Source organism: Chanos chanos, chromosome 13 (genome assembly GCF_902362185.1).
Source record: "Chanos chanos chromosome 13, fChaCha1.1, whole genome shotgun sequence".
Classification (NCBI taxonomy): Eukaryota; Metazoa; Chordata; class Actinopteri; order Gonorynchiformes; family Chanidae; genus Chanos; species Chanos chanos.
In genome coordinates, this window is record NC_044507.1 from 18,362,554 (window position 1) to 18,382,043 (window position 19,490).

Genomic DNA, 19,490 nt, shown 5'->3' on the forward strand with positions numbered 1-19,490 from the left:
GTGAACAGACACAATGCAGTGGCGTGACAAACACTTTGTGGGACTGGATTACAAATTGCCCGTTGTTTTTCTTGGCGTAATGGTCTGGAATAAATCAGAGCTGTATTAAAGAATATCAAGTGAAAGACAGGATCTTTCAAGCTGAAGTATACACAACTTTGGATTATGCCTGTGTTTTCTTATCATCTCTCAATCTTATATGCTTTGCTTAAGAGCATTTGGTCTTAGTTGGTTTGCAGTGTCCTCTGAGGTTTTCTTTGTTTTTTTTTTTAAATAATTCTGTGTTTCTCTATAATGGATAAAGCAAAACCAGTTTGACTGATGGATCCAAAATTTCAAGGATCGGATCAGACCAGACAGACCTGTTTCAGTCCCATCTGAAATCGTGTCCCACCGTTTCGTAAAATCTTACATTGAAGGGTTTATAAAATTCTCTGAGCTGCTCAATGACCTCCTGGTCTATCTGCACGTGAGTTCTTCCCTTAGACTTGCCCAGACAGCGTGGTTGGCTGCTGCTCTCAGGTTTCTTCAGGCAGGGGAAGCCTTTCGTTCGGTTGAAGTAGAAGTGCTTGTCCGTGATGATGCGCTTGAGGCCCAGAAAGTCCTGCACCCGACCCATCTCCCCAGCTGGGTCTGTGATGAGCCGTTCCCCACTGACGAAGTGGATCTGCGAAAGGCGGAAGTACTGCAACCAGTTTTCCAAGTGCAGGATGTACATCCCAATGCGGATGGCGTTCCAGGAGGTGTCGACGATTCCCTGGCTCCTGTTCTTGAAGGCTAGCTCCTCGAAAGTGGGGATGTCGGGTTTCTTTGAAAGGGTCTGAGTGTAGTCAGAGATGGCTCTGGTAACCGGGTTTCGTACCACCACAATCAGCTTGGTATCGCGGGACATGCTGGAGATGCGTCTCGGAGCCTCCCGTGTCACAAAGTAACTGGGCGTTTTTTCCATGGTGATCTGGCTGTCTAGAGTCCTGGGCATAAGGCCTCTAAATAATGAAGGAAAAAGGGACAAAATGATGAAAAATGAAGAAATAAATTAACAAACATATAAACAAAAGTATCATGACAAACATGACAAACAAATAGAAAACTGTAACACATTTTAAATTAATTTAATAGAGTTGTTTTATGCAAATATTGAGGTTATACATACATATACATATCTATATCTATATCTATATCTATCTATCTATCTATCTATCTATCTATATATTTATATATGCTAAGCAGGCTAATCTTAATAAGGGTTAGGGTTAGGGTTAGGGTTAGGGTTAGAATTTACGTTGTTATGGATGCAGTTCCAACTGTAGAATCTAACAGACTATTTTTTTTAGCCAAGGCAATAAAATCATTTTTAAATCAATATTTTGCATCAAATGATTGATTTCTTGAATAAGCAGCCATGCAATACGCTTCATGTCAGGGTCCTGAATCACCCTGTCGGAGTTTACTTCTCAATAATGACTGGCTCGCTGTACATTATCCCATTATCTCTCACATACACACACACACACACACACACACACACACACATATATATAGCTTCGTGAATGTTATGAAAAACTGCACTTCTTTTGCCTTATTCCTTTTGTCAAAATAAACTGTTATGTTTGCATCCTGTATGTGAATGCAAAAATGATTAATAATTGCACATCTATGCTACATTTATAAGGGAAGATCAACCTTTTCTCTCTTTAACAGATTTAGAATTCTTATCTCCTTGTAATTAAAGTCATTGATGTTTCTGATCCATTACTTCATAGGTTTACCAATGTGTAGAGTGAATGTGAACAGTTTCAGCCAAATAATGAGCGATGTGGAAGGTCTCTGGCTAAAAAAGATCTACGTGTTTATTTCCTGTCTCTGATATTAATGGGTCTAATAAAAAAAAAAGTTATTGTTTAAAAAAAAAAAAAACAACACTATTAATGACAGAGTAAATCTATAGTTTTGGGTGAATTTTAGGCCATTACAGAGATTTTGAAATGAAAATAAATAAATAAATAAATAAATAATAAAACACCCTGCAAGTCCGAATAATTGATGAAAAATCTTTTTGCAGTACTGACAAATGAACAAGTAAGTAATAATGGTAATGAGCCTGTGGGTGAACATCTCCTTTACTGACAAGGGAATATAAAACATGTTGGGAAAAAAAAGAGGTGTCCTGTTCTTGAATAGAGCAGAACATAGTCTTCTCTTATGCTTACCCCACCTCTTTCCCAGCTGTCATCTTTTTCATCAGTCCAGAAAGTACATTCAAATTAGATTAGAGGCAGAGACATTTTGTTTTCGACTCTATATTGAAACACTTGATAACTAAAGGCCTGTTCACGCTAGAGAGGAAACCACAGGCTGTCACATGTGATCAAGAAAGCCTTGTCTTGCTTTGTTTATGCCTATCCATTTCAAGAAATGACCTCAAACATTTTAACCAGACTTTTAAGCCTGTATCCTACATGCTCTGAGAGGGTGAAACAATACCCCCCCCCCCCCCAAAAAGACACACACAGTCTATTTTTTTTTTTTTTTTTTTTATGATTGTAAAGCTTTGATAGTGTGCACCTGCAGCCTGCCATACAGCCATTATTTGGGCAAACTCTGAAGATAGTAGACACTTGGCTGTGGAGCACAAGTGATACTGTATGTATGCAATCAGTGTTTATGAAAGTGGGCTGTAATTACAGAAATAGGCCCATTTGAAATGACGTCGCTACAAAAAAAAAAAGAAAAAATGAAAAATGGTAGAGACAAATCAGTTGGTCTAGATCCATCACTTTGCATCGCTACATGGACCGTGAATACACCACAGCACGGACTTGGCAAGTATCTGAAGTTAGATGGATCAAGATTTCAGCTTTTAGTGCCAGATGTAATTGGGGCGCATGTGTGACCATTAGGGGGACTGAGAAGAGAAGTTGTAGCCCTCACATCCATTCACACCTCAATAGAACTAGGCACCAATTTGTGGTCTCCAGTGGCTTCGCAAATTCTTTTTTTCCCCAGCTAAAAATCAACCTCTAATAAAGAGGTCTGAGTTCAACGCAGCAGGACCTTGGTTTTCCATGGCTGGACACCCCATTAGACAGGCTACAGAATCTGGGCAGCTGTGTTACATAAGAGATATGGATGCCTAGGAATCTCTGCAGTGTTAGGGTATGAGCAGTAGGAGCAAGAACACAGCGTGTTCTTTCTTGTGATTTTACTGAAGGTGGAAAAAGGCGAAAGGAAAAGGAGATGCTTGTACAGTAACATGAGCCTGTGAATGGAATGTCCCAATCCTTGTTGCAGAAACTCACAATGTATACACACACACACATACACACACGCACGCACACACACAAAAGGTTTTAATACTTTCAGCCAATATTTTCTGTCCCTTATCTCCTGGGTGAGTGTGATGCTGAAGGGCATGGGGAGAATTATCAAATCTCAGCCATATCCCGTACTAGTGGTCATAAATCACCATCACCCGCATTACGGATGCACAATAGAGTGAAAGCCTGGGAAAAATCTAGGACACATGAAATAGGTCATTACATTCACCAAGTTTACCTAGAAAAAAAAAACCCCCATCAAATCCTCAAACTTTTGAGTTGTGCATGTGAACTCAAAGCAGAAACACTTTTTTTTTTTTTCGTCTTCTTCTGAGGTAAATGACCTCCTGCTCCATCACCTCCTCTTCTTTTCTGGTACAGCAAGGATTCTGTCTGTGTTCTTCCAACGCTGAAATCAATGTATGATTTTTCTTTACGTAACTCATCTTACTGGCAAAACTGTGATCTGAGGACTGAAAACAATTTCTTTTTGGTTGGTTTTGATTATGTTGATTTCAAATAATAAGAACATAATAACATTCTTGATTTGAATTCTGTTGTGTTGATCAACAAAGGCAAGGGCAAGTTATTTTTTCCCAGCAGTCTAAACAACACATTAGGCCAAAACAGAAGTCACTCAGATGTGTTTGGGCAAATTCTTTGTTGTGTTAAATCTCAAGCAATGTGTGGTTGTAGGTCTTCTATCTTAATTAGTATATTTCACACACACTGAATTTTTTTTTTCCCACATCTTGATTTAGGACTGAAGAAATACCCACCTGTCATGATGAACTTTTACAGAAAATGACCATAATTACAAGAGTCAGAAGAATTTGCAGTACAATAGCTAAGAGAAAGAACCACACAGATGATACGATACAATCTTAAAGCCAGGAATACAAGGGTTAAAGAATACACAAGTTTCCAACAGCTGTGAGTCATTCCCCAGTTCTTAATGGGCTTTCCTGAGGTAGAGGTAGCCATAAGTTAGCCTTTCAGTCGCAGAAGTATTGATCCATTTGGGCTTGATTTATGAATCCTCTGCTGGTGGCGAGGGTGTCTCAGTTAGCCTTACGAGTTCAGGGCCGGGGGCAACTATTAATCTTGTATGGAATAGAGTAGCACCTCTCAAAACAATCAGCTTCCCAGTGTGTTTTAAATAAATGCTACTAATCTGAGACGTTAGCCGATGTAATACACTCCAAGCGGAGAAATAATCAAACTTGCGTCTTTTTTTTCTTTCTTTTTTTGTGCCTGTACATCTGTCATATACATATACTCTTGAAGCATAACATTCAATCCATTCACTCAGTTTCCAACAGCTTCATTTATCAGCACGGATACTTAAACATGACTCACTATCTTTTATGTGATTTTCTTTGTCGACAGCGAGATCTTTGGTTTAGCCACACAGCATGCAACCTCTCAATGAACATGCTGCAAAATCTTGATCACCGTTATTTTTCTCAGGAGCATAGGTCTACCATATCTGAATACTACGATAGTTAGTTTCTCTTGATGGAGAAAGAAACTGCGTTAAATGCACAAACTAATGGAATTACATGCTGTTTAAATAATTTCATGAACCCAAGGATATGAATGAAGTACAACAGTGCTTATAAACCTTTTTAAAAATGGATGAATTTGTGAAAACACTCCTGCTGAAAAATCGCTGACTGTAATAAGTGAATGCACAGAGTCAAGGTGTAATTCTGTTTATGAGACAGCATGACCATTATTATTCAGTCATTGACAAGAATGTTCCAGATGTAATGTTTCTGTAGTTTTGTCTTTGACGGAATTCAGTTCATTCATTTTCTTATCAGGAAACAACGCAATGCATTTCTCAAGGATTTTTTTTTTTCTTTATCTCCAACTGTGAAAATCATTTTGTCATTTGAAAGGTGGTCTTTCATAGAATTAATTCTTAATTAAATCCCAATCATCAAGTCAGACAGTAAACAGTAATGTGATTTGCCTTGGGGGGGGGGGGGGGGGTCCGTCTAGACTATTTATTCATTTATTTATTTTAAATTTACTCTGTATAATGCACATACATGTCATTTTTTGCATTTCTTTTATGTTGCAAGATGAGGACCTTTACTAACAAGGTTCAAGCCCCATCAAATAACCTCCTGATGTAAGCAGCATCTGCACTGGGTGAAAAAGGAGAGCAGATGATATGGCTGCTGACAGAAGTGACAAGCTGTTAAAACACTGAACTATGGAAAATATTCCTAAGCCCCCCCCACCACCCCCAAACTGTTAGCGTGATGTGCATGCTCACTGAACACATTCCATATTTAAATATATTTTCCATTTCGCTGCAGTAAACGTCACAATCACCGATCAGATGAGCTGTTGGCCACAATGCACCAAAAGAGATTATTTGATCATCTGCAATTATCTATAAATATCTTCGAAATCTTTTTCTGGCTGGGAGGAACCTGACGATTTCCCACGTAGTTTTGCAGTATGTGTAAGATCTGCTACCAATGTAAAAAAAAATATCCTCAGTATCCTCATTATTCCTATCTCAGCACAGAGTATGTAGTTAATTGTTTCTTGCACCTGAAGAAACCACTCTGGTCTGTAAATATGTATTAGAATCTCAATGGCAAAACTAAATACTATAAAAATACAACCAACAGAGACTCACCAGAACTCGTCTGTGCTGTCCATTTATATTTATATATTTATATTTATTTAAACGTAAACTTTTTAATGCTCACCTGTGGGTTTCGCTGAGATACAAATAAACATTTGACGTTTCTTTCATATTTTTTGTTGCTTTTAAAATTTTTGAAAACGTGCCACAGTCGTAGGCTTCATCCTTAGTTCATTCAAAGCAAAGAAATCTCGCACTTAAGTTCTAATAGTGATCGGCACTTTAATTCATTTGAGGATTTGGTCACTTCATTACTCACACTATAGCTACTATCTGGGCATAATAAGAAATGACACCAGGCAAAGGTGTGATATTACATCGCATAGTCACTCTGTCATTAATTGTCTGCTGTCGTAGATGTAAGTGGCTCTGGATTGGATTGATTGTCTCTCTGAACTATAAATGCCCATGTTTGCTTTTAAGAGGCCAGTGCAGCTCTCAAACACTAAATACTATGGCAATGTCATGATGTCAGAAAGGGTCTCTCATGTGCTGTTATGGAACCTCACGACTGTACCTTGTACAGGGAGAGATATTTCCATACATTCAGGTTGTGTTGTTTCCTTTCGTTAGTATACACTACAATTTGAAGCTGTGTATTTTCATCATCTGAATTTCGAAGAGACACAAAAACCATTACTAAACATTCATTCAACAAGACAGAGTTACACACGAAGCCTGAACCTTTAAAATAACTAACCATGCCCACCCGTTTGCCGCTCTAATTTCAGCCGTACGGCAAGATTGATAACACCGTTTTGACCATCATCCTGCATTTCTGAGATTTCGTCTCAAGAATAATTTACAGTGCAGTTGTCTGCATAGGTTATTGGTAAAACTCTAAATAGATGAAGTCAGGACACATTAGAGACTGGGCTTTGACATTTTAATCATTCTGTTAAAATGAACTGAGCACTGAAAAAATCAATCACCACAATATAAATGTCCTCACATTCTCTTCATATTTCACCAAGTTTTCCACTTTCACTTTCCTGAGGAAAAAATGACTGCATTTATTATGTCTCTAAAATGCACTGTCTGTTCTGTTAGAACTTAATGCATAATTTTGAACGGCATCTACATCACTGGACAGCTGAAGTTGATAAAATTTGAGTTCCTCTCTCTCTCTCTCCTTCTCTCTCTCTCTTTGTGTGTGTGTGTGTGTTTCTGTGCGTGTGTTTCTGTGTGTAGGATTTAATGTTGTAGCAATGGATCTTTTCAGAGATATAAATGAGACATTTGTTATGATGTGGTCAACAAAGTTAATCTTAATGTTGTCCTTCAGCTCACCAATGCAGTTATTTATTGATAAACACATGCTGATACTGAAATTATCTGCATTAAACATAGCTTCATCATCTTAGCTCTGTTCAGTGAGCATAATAATCCAAATGCCAAATGTGCAATTCTCCAGTGCTTGTTTTAATTGCCTGGATCAAAACATTGGCTTCAAAAAAACGTTTAAAAATTACCAAGCGTATTTTGGCACTTTTCAGCCCTCGCATCCAAACATCCAGCAAAGAACACAAACATGTTTATGATTCCCTAGCCCAATCACGCAACTTATCAAAGTTATGGGCTCTCGCTTGAAAAATATTAATACCATTTTGAGCATACAAAATGTATTAGCTTATTATTAGCAGAAATGGGGAAGATGTTTTGAAAATAGAGATAAACCACAAATAGCTTCTCACTTCAAAAAGTTAAACTGCAGTAAATCCTCTCTTCAGAGAAACATAGTTTCTTTAATTAAAGTTACTTTGAAGAAGTGGTTCGCTACTTCTAGATTTCCTTTTGGACAGTGATTACGGCTGAAAGTCAGGGCCTTCTAGGCTGGAGAACTGACATGCAGCACACTGAAGGCTAACATAAACAAAACTAGCACATAACATAAAAAAAACAAAAACAAACAAACAAACAAAAAACATTGCCACAGTAATGAATGAAAAAGTTTATAAGTAACAGAAAAAAAACAGCAAAAGAAATATCTGTGAAATTGGAATTCTCTTCATCTTTTCTTTTTCGATGTAAAACTGAGTGGGTAGTTTCAAATAATAACCTTTCCAACTACATGAAAAAGATGATTAACAACTGAACAACCACTGAAGACCTCATTAAGGTTGAGCTACTACCAAGCTGTTGTGAAATATTGTTTAATTGCTTGTTGAACTACATGTTGTGGAACTTCTCCCCAACACTTTTCATTACTGCCTTATAACTTTGTTGTTTAACATATAACTGAAAGCGAAACTTTTCTGACTTTGTTGGACCTTTAGCAAATTTTGCAAATGTGAGCTTGTAGGTATTCTGAAGATGTGGTACAGACTGCAACCGTGTCTACAAAAGGATATTCTAAAGGTCAGGTGTAGATGAACAATCAATACACCCTGACCTCAAAGGTTCATTTTATAATGTTTGAGTAGCTATGGGAATGATCTTTAACTCTGCAGTGTTTACGTTTTACCGGCATTCATCACTTCTACCCACACACTCAAATATAGCACAACATTAACATCGCATGGTTCCAGCCATTCCTCAGTATTTCTTGTGTATTATGAGATTTGCATATGAGGGCTTGCTTAGGCTTACTTCTGTACTCATTGTCTCGAAATAGAGACATGAAAACCATACATAACTAATGACTTAATCCTGGGGTATTTCTGCTAACCTTGGTATGATTGGATAAGCCACGCTGGGAAACTATGAAGGTATTAACTTCAATTTCATTCAGTCGGACATCTGCAAACAGTAACAGGGCTGTGATGACAATGTGTCTGCATTATTCATCAGGGCCTGGTTGGGCTAATTAAAGTGCTTTATGATCAGTCTGAAGATTGGACAGTAACATTTAAACCAGCTCTGATCAGACTGCTGTTTAAATTGGAAACCATCAATCAAGCAAAGCAGCGTTACTGCAGTGATGGAGGCAGAGATTTAGGGGGTGCATCCCTCTCATTTCCTCTGTACGCTGAACGCTTGTCATCACTCAGACTAATAATGAACGCAGTCCCTATAAACAATATCCCGGCCTCGCGTTCGAGGCGTAACGGCATCGTGAGGAGCTATGTACAACGCATGACTCACCTTGCATACATCATTCTGATACATTGTTTTGTGATAGTTTGTCGTGTATTAGTGGTTTAATCTGAATCAAACGATATGTGAACCGTTTCTCTGGTTGGGGCTCTAGAGCAGAATTTCTCAAATGCCAAGCCGGGGACCAGTACCAGGTTACAAGCTGTTTGCTTCCAGGCTCTAAATATAATGGGGCTTGGGAGGAGTTTTTTTTTTTCTTTAACCCAGCTTTCTTTCAACATTGATTAGATATGAGAGTAGTAGATACCTAGAGAGCTGATGACTCTACTGCCATGACTCTACTGCGGCATTAAGCAGTGTACTTGGAAGGACAGAAAATGTACCATGACTGTTTTCTTAAAGCATTTGATCAGCAATAAGGCAAAGGTTTGGGAAAATATTTCATTCTGTTACAAAAAAACCCAAAACAAAACAAAACAAAACAAAACAAAAAACAAACAATTTTTCTTTTTTAGAAGCGATGAAGAGCAAAAGCCTGCCGGTGTCAACCAGGGCTGTTCTATAAGCATGCCAGCTAGCAAACTAGCTCTGTCACTGTAGTTCTTTCTCATTTAAAGCCATTGATATTCATTCATGGCTGCACCGTAAATATGCTAGCTTGGTGGCTAGTCATCACACTAAGGCAAATGAGCCTCTTTCAAAGTGCATGCCTTACATAAATAGCATTTTTCAGACAGAAATATGTGACTGCGTATACTTTTGTTCTTGAAATTATTTTGAATGCATTGCAAAATGCCATTTTTTTCCCCATGTTGGACTCTCATGAAAAATATCAGTTTCTTGAGCAGTGGCTTCAGTGGAAGGTTCTATGTGTCTTAACCATAGGCGCTCTCGGACCAGACAATTCTAGGGACTCACTGAGAGGAACTACCCACTAGGGAGCTCCTCCAAGAACTACATACCTTCAAGGGCTTTTTTTCTGTTTATATTCGCACCGCCAGTAGGAATACTGAAGCAATGCTTTACACGGATTTTTAAAAATGGCGGTTGCATACCGGTTTGATTTCAAGTCAGCAGCAGAGGACTTTGCGGCAGTGAAAAAAAGGAGAACGTGAATTGTTACCTGGTAGCCTTATAGGCTACATTTGATGCCATATAGGCCTAGCTTTTTTTTAAAAAACAGGCTATTGATGTTACAGGTTACAGATGTTTCGTAATAGCCTACATTTTAGCAGCTAATGTTGAGGTTTTGGTGAATCGTTACTGTCCATTAAATAGTCAAACTGATTTGAGGTCATTGTCATTCTTTCATCAACCTAGATGTACATTATATTTGCATTTGTAAACATAGACTGTTAATGAAACATGACTGGTACGTTTCAAGCTTGTCTGGTAAAATATTTTTTTTCCGGACACCAGACCGACGAGAAGAAGTCCTAGTGGCAACCCCACTGTACACTTACATCACTCATGGTTCCTCTTGTGCTTGGAGAGCACCTACCCTGAAGTAGGAGCTAAAAAGGGCCCTCAAAACGGCATTCTAAGAACTATGATTGTCCTCAGTTCCTGTGGTGCTGACATACAAAAAGGGGTACTTCCTCCAGCAGTTCTAAGAGCTATGAAAAAGTTCCTCCGGTCCGAAGACGCCTGTGTCTGCCAGAGCAAGCCACGGTTTACTGTCATCTACTTGCTGTGACATGCACAAAAATGTTATGATTGGCTTGTTTCATATTTTAACCAACATAACATGCATTATTAGCTAACCAACACATAGACTAGCCCTTCCTTTTTGTTTTTTGATTTGTGAGTAGAACAGTCATGCTAAGTTGACCGGAAAACTTTCAGACCTTGAATAGCCTCTTCCCTGCTCCCATTAATACACATCAGTCACTGCCAACCTTTTTTATTGTAACAATGTAATTATAACCTTGTAGCTTTTAAGTTTATCTGAGACATTTTTACCGTTGTTGTTACAAACATTAAAACATAATAGTTTCTAGCTAAATAACACCCACAGCCTTTACTCAACCCTCTTCAGATCCAAAGGCTACACTAGGCTATGATTAAAAAAGAAGACAAGAGTACATTGAGAACATTGCTCTAAACAATATATGTGTGTAACTTCCATAAGCCTAACCTGAGTCCACCAGTCCCAAAATTGTTTACCGTGGAATACATTCCAATATTGCTTGTAGCTTAGGGGAATATAGGAATATATCAGGCAATGTATCATCAAGGAGTGTTAGGGGTCTGCCTGGGCTGCTGAAATGCTGAAAACACACATTAGACACTGGAACTTTAAGCTTCCTTTTTTGTTGTTATTGTTTTTGTTTATCACACACTTATTTATGTACTTTAAACAAAGTTTCAAATAATCCTTCAGCTACAGTGCAAGACAATTACTAATTATAATCCACCTCTTTTTTTTTTATGTTTAATAAGAGGGAACGGCTTAATGCAGTCTCTACTGGAATACATTAGCTCATTAATATTTCACAGATTCTCTGCTGCAAGGCTGTCCAAGCATTAATCAGCAGTCACTTACAGACAGTATCCTCAGTGAAAAAACTCTATTAGGCATTAATTAGGAGTTAACAATAAACAACCCAGAGAAAAAAAAACACAGACAGATATGAACTACAAAAGCAGGATTGCTGAGAAGGCAACATGATAAAGTGAACTCGTAATATCTTTGTCCAATGAGATGTAGAAAGGAAATGGTTTTCAGATGACATTGAAAATCTCTCACCCCTCACATTTGCCTTTTCTTTTTCATATCCTCCAAATGCAGTCTGTTTATGGGATAGATTACATATTTAAAAGTTCCATCAGAGAGCTGATGGACCAGATCCTTTAGTGAGTCATCCAGTGGACTGCATAGGTTGTTACCATATAAATTATACATAACAGAAATAAAGAACAGACAAACTATAAGGGCTCGTTTGCTTTATTGATCTGGGTAGAAGAAAAAAAAACCAAAACAAATCAGGGAAGAATGAGAACATGGCACCAAACAGAGAACAATTAGAATGTGGCACCGAAATAGACTGCTGAACCCCCGTACGACGACGAACGCAGTGATCAAGTTTCCTAACTCCGCAGTACGGAACAATTATTTGGATTCAAGACAGCTCTCCAGCTGGGGAGAAAAAGGTATAACACACACAGAGACACAGTGAGACTTTGTGGGTAGTTACTCAAAGAGTCTCCTCCTCAACAGAGACTATAAAAAGATGAAAGATCCTAGACTTGTCAATCCCCAAACTCATTTGTGCTGGAGCTGAAAGATCTTTTCCTTGTCAGCAGAGCCGCGGTATTTTTGGTCCCTGTTACTGCAGCTATGGTCCCAGTGAGGGCCAACAGTCAAAGAGGATGTGTCTTCGGTGTGATAAATTGAATATAGCGCGGCTCTAAATCCCTCACAGGTAGAAGACTGCACAGTATTATCAAATTTCAAGGAAATGGATTGCTAATCTTATTTAGTTATTGGTTTGTTTTAAATGTAAAGAAAAAGGTTACGTGAGGTGGGTGTATATGAAAAGCCTATTCAGTTTTTGCATTTACTGACAGCAGTGTGTATGAAATCATATGTTTTTACCAAACATTTGACATACAATTCATATACTGACATAAAATATACATTTATAGTGTTCTGCCTTTAGAGAAGATTCAAACATATTACATGAACAGTGCGCTTCATAATAGACTTCCTGGCCTGTCTTAACTATGCTGTCATCATTGCAGTTTTATTCTTTTCTTTTAGGACCTGGATCCATCCCTTAAACTTTTCAACTCAATTACAGACACTGATTTGCCTAATGAAGTGTAAACTTTGTGACCTTAAACAGCCTTGGAACTATTAGCTTGTTTTTCCAAAGAGAATCAGCTGCTGCTTAGGTTGTATATCACTCCTACTGTTTGTCATAACAGAACGTGCTAATCCTCTGTTTTGAAAGCCATTTGCTTGCTTCAGAAGATAACACACAGAGAAGAAGAGTTAAGAGGGCCAGAGCCTTTCATTTTCTGATGAGGAAATGGGCCCAATCAGCCGACAATGGACATGCACTCCCGCAGGTCTGATGACACAGACGCATGCTGGGCTTTTCCGTTAATTGTATTAATGTTTCAGATTAATTAACTGTCTGTTGTTGCCAAAATTACATCTTATTTATTTATTTATTTATTTTTTTTTACATAAACAGTTTACTTTCTCAGATAACCTCAGCTTAGTAAAATTTTCGATTCAGTTTCGACTTGTGCTTCGGAGTTTTATTGTCTCTGAATTAAAATAGCAGGAAATGATAGTTCTGTGGAATAATGAGACGTGGCCTGCTTTGACTGAGTTTGTGCCAGAGATGCAAATTGCTCACAGGGTACCTGAAGGGTTGTAAAATTGATGCTGAAGGGTTGCGAGTTACTTTACGTCTGAACTTGAAATGCCACCAGACTCCAAAAACAGCAATAGGTAGTTTAGCTGTTGTCTTTTAATACTCTCATTATGGGCAAATGGTTATTTTGTTAATTACGTTATAAACTAATGTGTAATTATCAATGACGGTATATTCCAACAGCAAGAATTTATCCATGTTTGTAATTTCAGAATGTGATTACAAAAGAACATAATTACACTATAAAGCTTAATTATGGATCCAAGCAGCAAAGCTTTTGTAACCTCATTGTTTTCTAACTATGTTATGTGGTCTTGTTCATATTCTTCCTAATTAGAATTTTTCTTTCTTGGTATTAATCCATCCCTCTACTCAGGCTATCAAAACTGTACACCAGTCAGTCTGTATCACTACAATGAAGAATGTAAAATGTTGCAAATTGTGGGTAAAAATGTGTATCCTGCTTCCTTTGTCTTGAGAAAAGAAATCTCTTACATCTCTCTCTCTCACCATCTTATGAGTCCGTAAGACATCAGCAGCCGTCAGACTGGCTCAACAGTCATCACAGAAGTTGGGGAACTAAGCTGATCTCTTAAATTCCTAAAAATATATCCATAAAGGATTGGTCTATTGGTCTTGAGGGTGATATAGTGTTATACCAAAGTATAAATAGATTAACAAGTGCATGGTTGGCTATGGTTAATGTAGAGGGGTGCAGCTTCCACAAGCAGAAACCTGACCTTACAAATAATAACTCTGTCTCAAGGATCCATATCACAGACACTTTGATTTTACTTTGGCCAAAACTTTAAAAAAAAGAAAATCCTCCTAACAGTTTGCCCCATCAATCTGTAATTTCATTGGATGATTTCGACATCGGAATGTAATCAACCACAAAGGTGTCTTATCAAATTTATTGTAGTCCAATGCATACGTCAACCACAAGCCAGTCATTTTGAGTGGGAATTTCATTTTTGAAGAAAACTATCTGACTCTGAAACCCAGTCAGCAAATGAGACCCATCTTGGATGCATGATTGCTAATTGACTGCAAAACATCATACCTAATTTGGTGCATTTTATTCTCTAGGCAGTCATTATAACAAAGGAATTCATGAAAATGGATAAAACTGCATTTATAAATCCAATCATTTGAAAGTTTGCACATTGCATTAATGTGTATCACCAAATGTGTACGAGCTCTCTGTGCCAGTTATTCAGTGTATGAAGTTAGTAGTTTTATATATGGAAAATTCAACCTGATCACATGAAATCTGCATCATATTCCAAAGTTTGTCTTCCTGAATTAGGCATTAAACAATGATGAGGTATTGGCCAGCAGGGGTGCTAATACACACTGACAAATCACTTTCTCAGTATTGAAACCACAGAGAAAATAACTCTTGGGTTCATTCTGGCTGATCACAGAATTTAAAGCACAAAACAGCACCAACCAGTACCTGGAAGTGTACAACCAGGTATCACTTCTCTGATGTTTCTGTTCTACATAAAGACCATGCATACCACACATCATGATATGTATATTGAACATACTGCCTGCCTAAATGGCTAAATCAAATGCTATAGGAACTGCAGGCTGGATCAGAACTAGTGAAGTTGAGCTGAAGTCTGTTAATTAGTCTGTGCTTGGGGTATGGCAAAATCTGAACGTAACAGTTGATATGATAACCTTTTAAATTACAATGTTAGTTACACTGATTAAAAATGGTCTACGGATCATATGGGTAAAGGATGCTGATGGTATTATAGCCTGTGTTATTCGTCATTGCTAGTGTATGCAAAACTGTCATCCACCAATGGTGAGTTGTTAGACTGCTTTATACCTACTGTCATTTAGTGCATGCCTGTTGTAATATGCCGTTCACTATTTTGCTATCCTTTGTTAATTTGTTGGTAATATGCACAAATCCACAATATTTTACTAAAATATCACAAGTGTAGAAATAGGGAGAGATCAAAACAGTGTTTTTATATGCTTGGGGAATATAATTATAGTTGTAATTGATATTCACAAATGTTTTTAAGTTGGAAAAAAGCTAACACAAAATCACACTAATGTGAACTTCACAGAAAAATTATACTGAATGACAATGTGTACATATCAAATCACAAACATCTATTATGTAAATAAACAAAAAATGGATCCTGGGTTACAGGTTAGTTTCCATTACTCGGAGCTGTGCAAAACTCTCTCTCTCTCTCTCTCTCTCTCTCTGTCTCTTTTTTTTTTTTTTTTTTTGCAGTTTTCTTGCATGCTCATTACATCCCTACTCATGTTGAGCAAGTCTGCCAACAGAGCCGAAGCTCCTTTTCTTTTTCAGTTCCAACATCAGCATTGCCGTCCCGTGGGAAAAAGGCACCGCCAATGGAATGTGACAGAGCTGAGCTGCGGGTTCTATAGGAGTTCTGACAATTAGCTTCATGTTTTTCCCTCTCAGCGTTACGATATGGTTGGAACTGTTTGAGTGGTAAAAGCGAGGGAATGTTGGACATGAAGGAGGGCTGTTCATTTGCATATGTTATTTTCGGGTAGATTGTTAAGGATTTTCCCCTTACAGTTTTCCACTCAAACTAGGCCAGGGAGGTAATGTGCAGACACGTTCACTCTTAAGTGTGAAAGTTTTTTAAATATAATGCACAAAGGGAGATGGCTGTGTTACCTCAGAGCAGTTAGCCTAGCAGAGTGCAACACAAGGATTCTCAAAGCAGCTGCTGGCAGTCCTTAGTTTTAACACATTTTTATATAAGGCAGCAAATAGATATGGTGTGGTTAAAAATATACAACAGATTAAAAAAAAAACATATTGTCCTGTCAGTCCATACGATATATGAGTGGAATACGTACTGCATTCCCTCAGATGGCTGAGGTGAGTATGTTAGATAGAGAAGGGAGGAGGCAAGAAATATAGTGTGTGTATGAGAAAGGGCTATGAAAATGGACTGTGAAATGGTGCTGTTCACTCAAGACAAGGAATTAAGCTGGAAAATTTCTGAAGGTTCAACGACTCAGAGACTGTTCGCAGGAGCACTCATAAATTAATTTTGCATTAAATTCAGCATGCAGCTATGCGTACGAATTCAATTTCGGGGGGGAAAAAGAAGATAAATAAACGTTTTCGATTCCTTTTCCCCTTTTTCGACCAGTTTCTTTCGAGCAGGCTCATTCCGCGTGTTGTATCTCACAAAGGCGGTGATAGACCACAGTCATTTGAACTGGATCAAAAATTAATCGTCCCAGACGAAGTGAAGCCCTAACTAATGACTGGCTTCTAGATCATTCTGGCTCGCTTCCAGACTGATTCAACACATTCAACATTTACCCATAATATCCAGCCTGTCCCACTATACACTCCCAAAGGTATCAATCCTGCATCTCAGGGTGTTTTGTGTTTACTTCCATCTTGTGCTGGTGGCCTTCCAGCTCTAATGACTAATTTACTGTAAAAACCACCAAATCAAAACACCCTTGCCCTCAGGCTTTACCTTAGGGATATTTTCACGTGAGACTTGTTTTGATAATTAATGATACGGTAAGTTCTACAACTCGGAGCCTCGCTAGGATTAGCAAATCCCATTAGAAATGCAGGGAAATGCCAGGCTATTGCAAATTCACAGAGAAATGTGTATGTGTGGGTATTTTTTTTCTTCTTCTGGTAAAAGTGCACTATCCAACTCTCTGTCCTCGTCAACCTTTCTGACGATAGCTCTTCTCGGCTCCTTTCCCCCCTGAGCCAATTAATGGTGGACCAGGAAGAAATTCTTGGCTGCAGCAAATGTTAAAAGGCCTCACGCACAATTTGAACACTTCTCGGGAAATCTACTTGAAGAGCCTCTGACTCCAGTAAAATCAATAGAGCTGAGATGCCCTTTTAAGTTCTGATGGTGTCTAGTGGTGCGTGCGTGTTTGATTTTATGATGTAGTTCAAAATAGAACGAACAGCCACGGGAGTATAGTGAAAATGGTTGAGGTCCCATACAATGGCCATTTTAAAAATTCTCATATACTGATAATGGGAAAGCAGTCTAACAAAATACAGATGAGACTATGAGGGCTTTTTTCCACTCTGGAGGAAAAGCAGGAAAGAACACAGCAACATTTTCCCTCTTTTCCTTTCACATTTAAGTTTCATATGAAGAAGCCCAAGAGGGGGTGGGGGTGGGGGTGGGGTTATGAATTGCACAAGGAGCTCGACATTTAACTGAATGCGTCAGGGTCTATCACTGTGTCTCACTGGCACAATGAGGATCTCATTACTAACAAGCAGGGATGGAATCGCATTAACTTAACTTTGTTCAAGTCTCTGTCAAGGCCAGGGTGCAATAATTCGGACAATGCCTGCTGACTTTAATGGAGATGATCTCCGTCATTGCTGAGATTGAATTAAAATGAATAACAAGACTCTAAAACACATTATTAAAAGGACTTTATAAGGAACTTTCTACATAATCAGCCAATTCATCTTTCTCATTACTCCTGGCCTTTATTACAGGCATTATTGTCCCTCTTATTGCAAGATGTCAGTGGCTAAAATAAAATTGCTCTCAGTGAGGATTAGGCCAACTGTTTCAGTGTCCTGGCCTCAGTGGCATTTTAATTAACAGGCCCACGAATAGTATTGATGAGTTTGTGTGTGTATGTATGTGTGTGTGTGTGTGTGTGTGTAAGAGAGAGAGAGAGAGAGACAGAGAATGTGAGTGTATTCATGTGAATAAGCAGATGAGTGTCCCTGCAGTGTGCACCTCTGTAATTTTATGTCTCTCAATAAGGGTTCGATAGAAAGAATACCATATGATTTAGGTATAATTAAACTTCAGTTGTTTTTTTTAAGACTGTAAGGAAAAAAAAGAAAAAAATATATAAATAAAATAATAAAAAAAATTATATAATGAAAATATATATTCTATTCTATTCTGTTGTATTCTATTGTGTGTGTGTGTGTGTGTGTGCGCGTGTATTACCTAGCCTGATGAATACACAGGAAGACAATATCACAATAAGAACTGTTGCACTTACTGTAGTGCTGGAAAGTCAAAATATTATGAATATGGCAGAGTAAAGCTTGCTGTATGAAATATGACGTAGAGGTGTAACTGTTCTCAGACCTTTGGCACATTTATTGAAACTGTATGCTTGTTCCAGGCTGTCAATATTTCTGTAATAGCTGTCATAGACTCATGGACTAATTCACTGAAGTCACTCACAGTATGGGTTTTTGGGGTTTGAATTTCTTGTACATACTGTGCTAGCTCTCTGTATATGGTCCATTGCTTTAAACAGATTGTGTTAGAAAGAATATATTGAACACATTGTCAAATGATATCATTTTGCAGATGTGCCATTTTGTTAAATCCTCTTGGAAGAAGCAGATTGCTTGTCTACCAGCAATTACTGTCAGATATTTCGATTCCCTGCGGGGTTTTTTTTTGTTCTTTTTCTTTAAAAGTTGTATGGTATGGCCAAAAGTCCATTAATACTGTTTTGTTTCATGCCCCCCCCCCCCGCCCCATCACTGTTTCTTATCACTCCTCTCATCCTAAAGTCCAAACACAGGGAGCTGTCATCGATTTGAGTGATTCACAGACACATCCAAACCGATAGACTTAAGCACAGCAGGCTCTGTATGAGTGGGCCCTTAAACAAACACAAACACGCTTGAATGTGTTTCAGTGCTTGTTTCTAGCCGACTGAACAGATAACAGCATGAGCCACAACACCTGCTAATGGCTTTGGGGTCTCCTCTCATACTGCCATAAAGGCTTCTATGGATTTTCTCCATCAGGTTTTGGACATGACCCATGGGAGGGGAGAGAAAGCCCCCCCCCAAACAGCGTGGCGTTTTGTCGTCCAAGTGATGTGATGCCTGTGTAATTACTCAGCCCCTGGCTGCGACGCCAGTGTGTGTGTGTGTGTGTATGTGTGTGTGTGGGGGGGTGGGGGGGGGATGACTGGATGAGTGTGTTTCACTGAGTACCGCACTCCATAACCTCTATCCACTGGCTCCAGTGTTACCCTCTTGGCTGCGATCGTGAATGCGACATGCAGTGTGTGTGTTCTCAGTAC

The 19,490-nt window shown here is 38.5% G+C and overlaps 1 protein-coding gene across 1 annotated transcript in view; it reads right to left on the reverse strand.

The window, feature by feature from the left end:
• Window positions 1-367: 367 nt before the first annotated feature.
• The window catches only part of hs3st2 (heparan sulfate (glucosamine) 3-O-sulfotransferase 2), a 21,041-nt gene continuing 1,918 nt past the window's right edge, over window positions 368-19,490 (reverse strand). Inside the window, exon 2 of the mRNA XM_030790418.1 lies at window positions 368-986. Coding sequence (XP_030646278.1) covers window positions 368-986 — 619 coding nt within the window. The remainder of the gene's footprint in view (window positions 987-19,490) is intronic.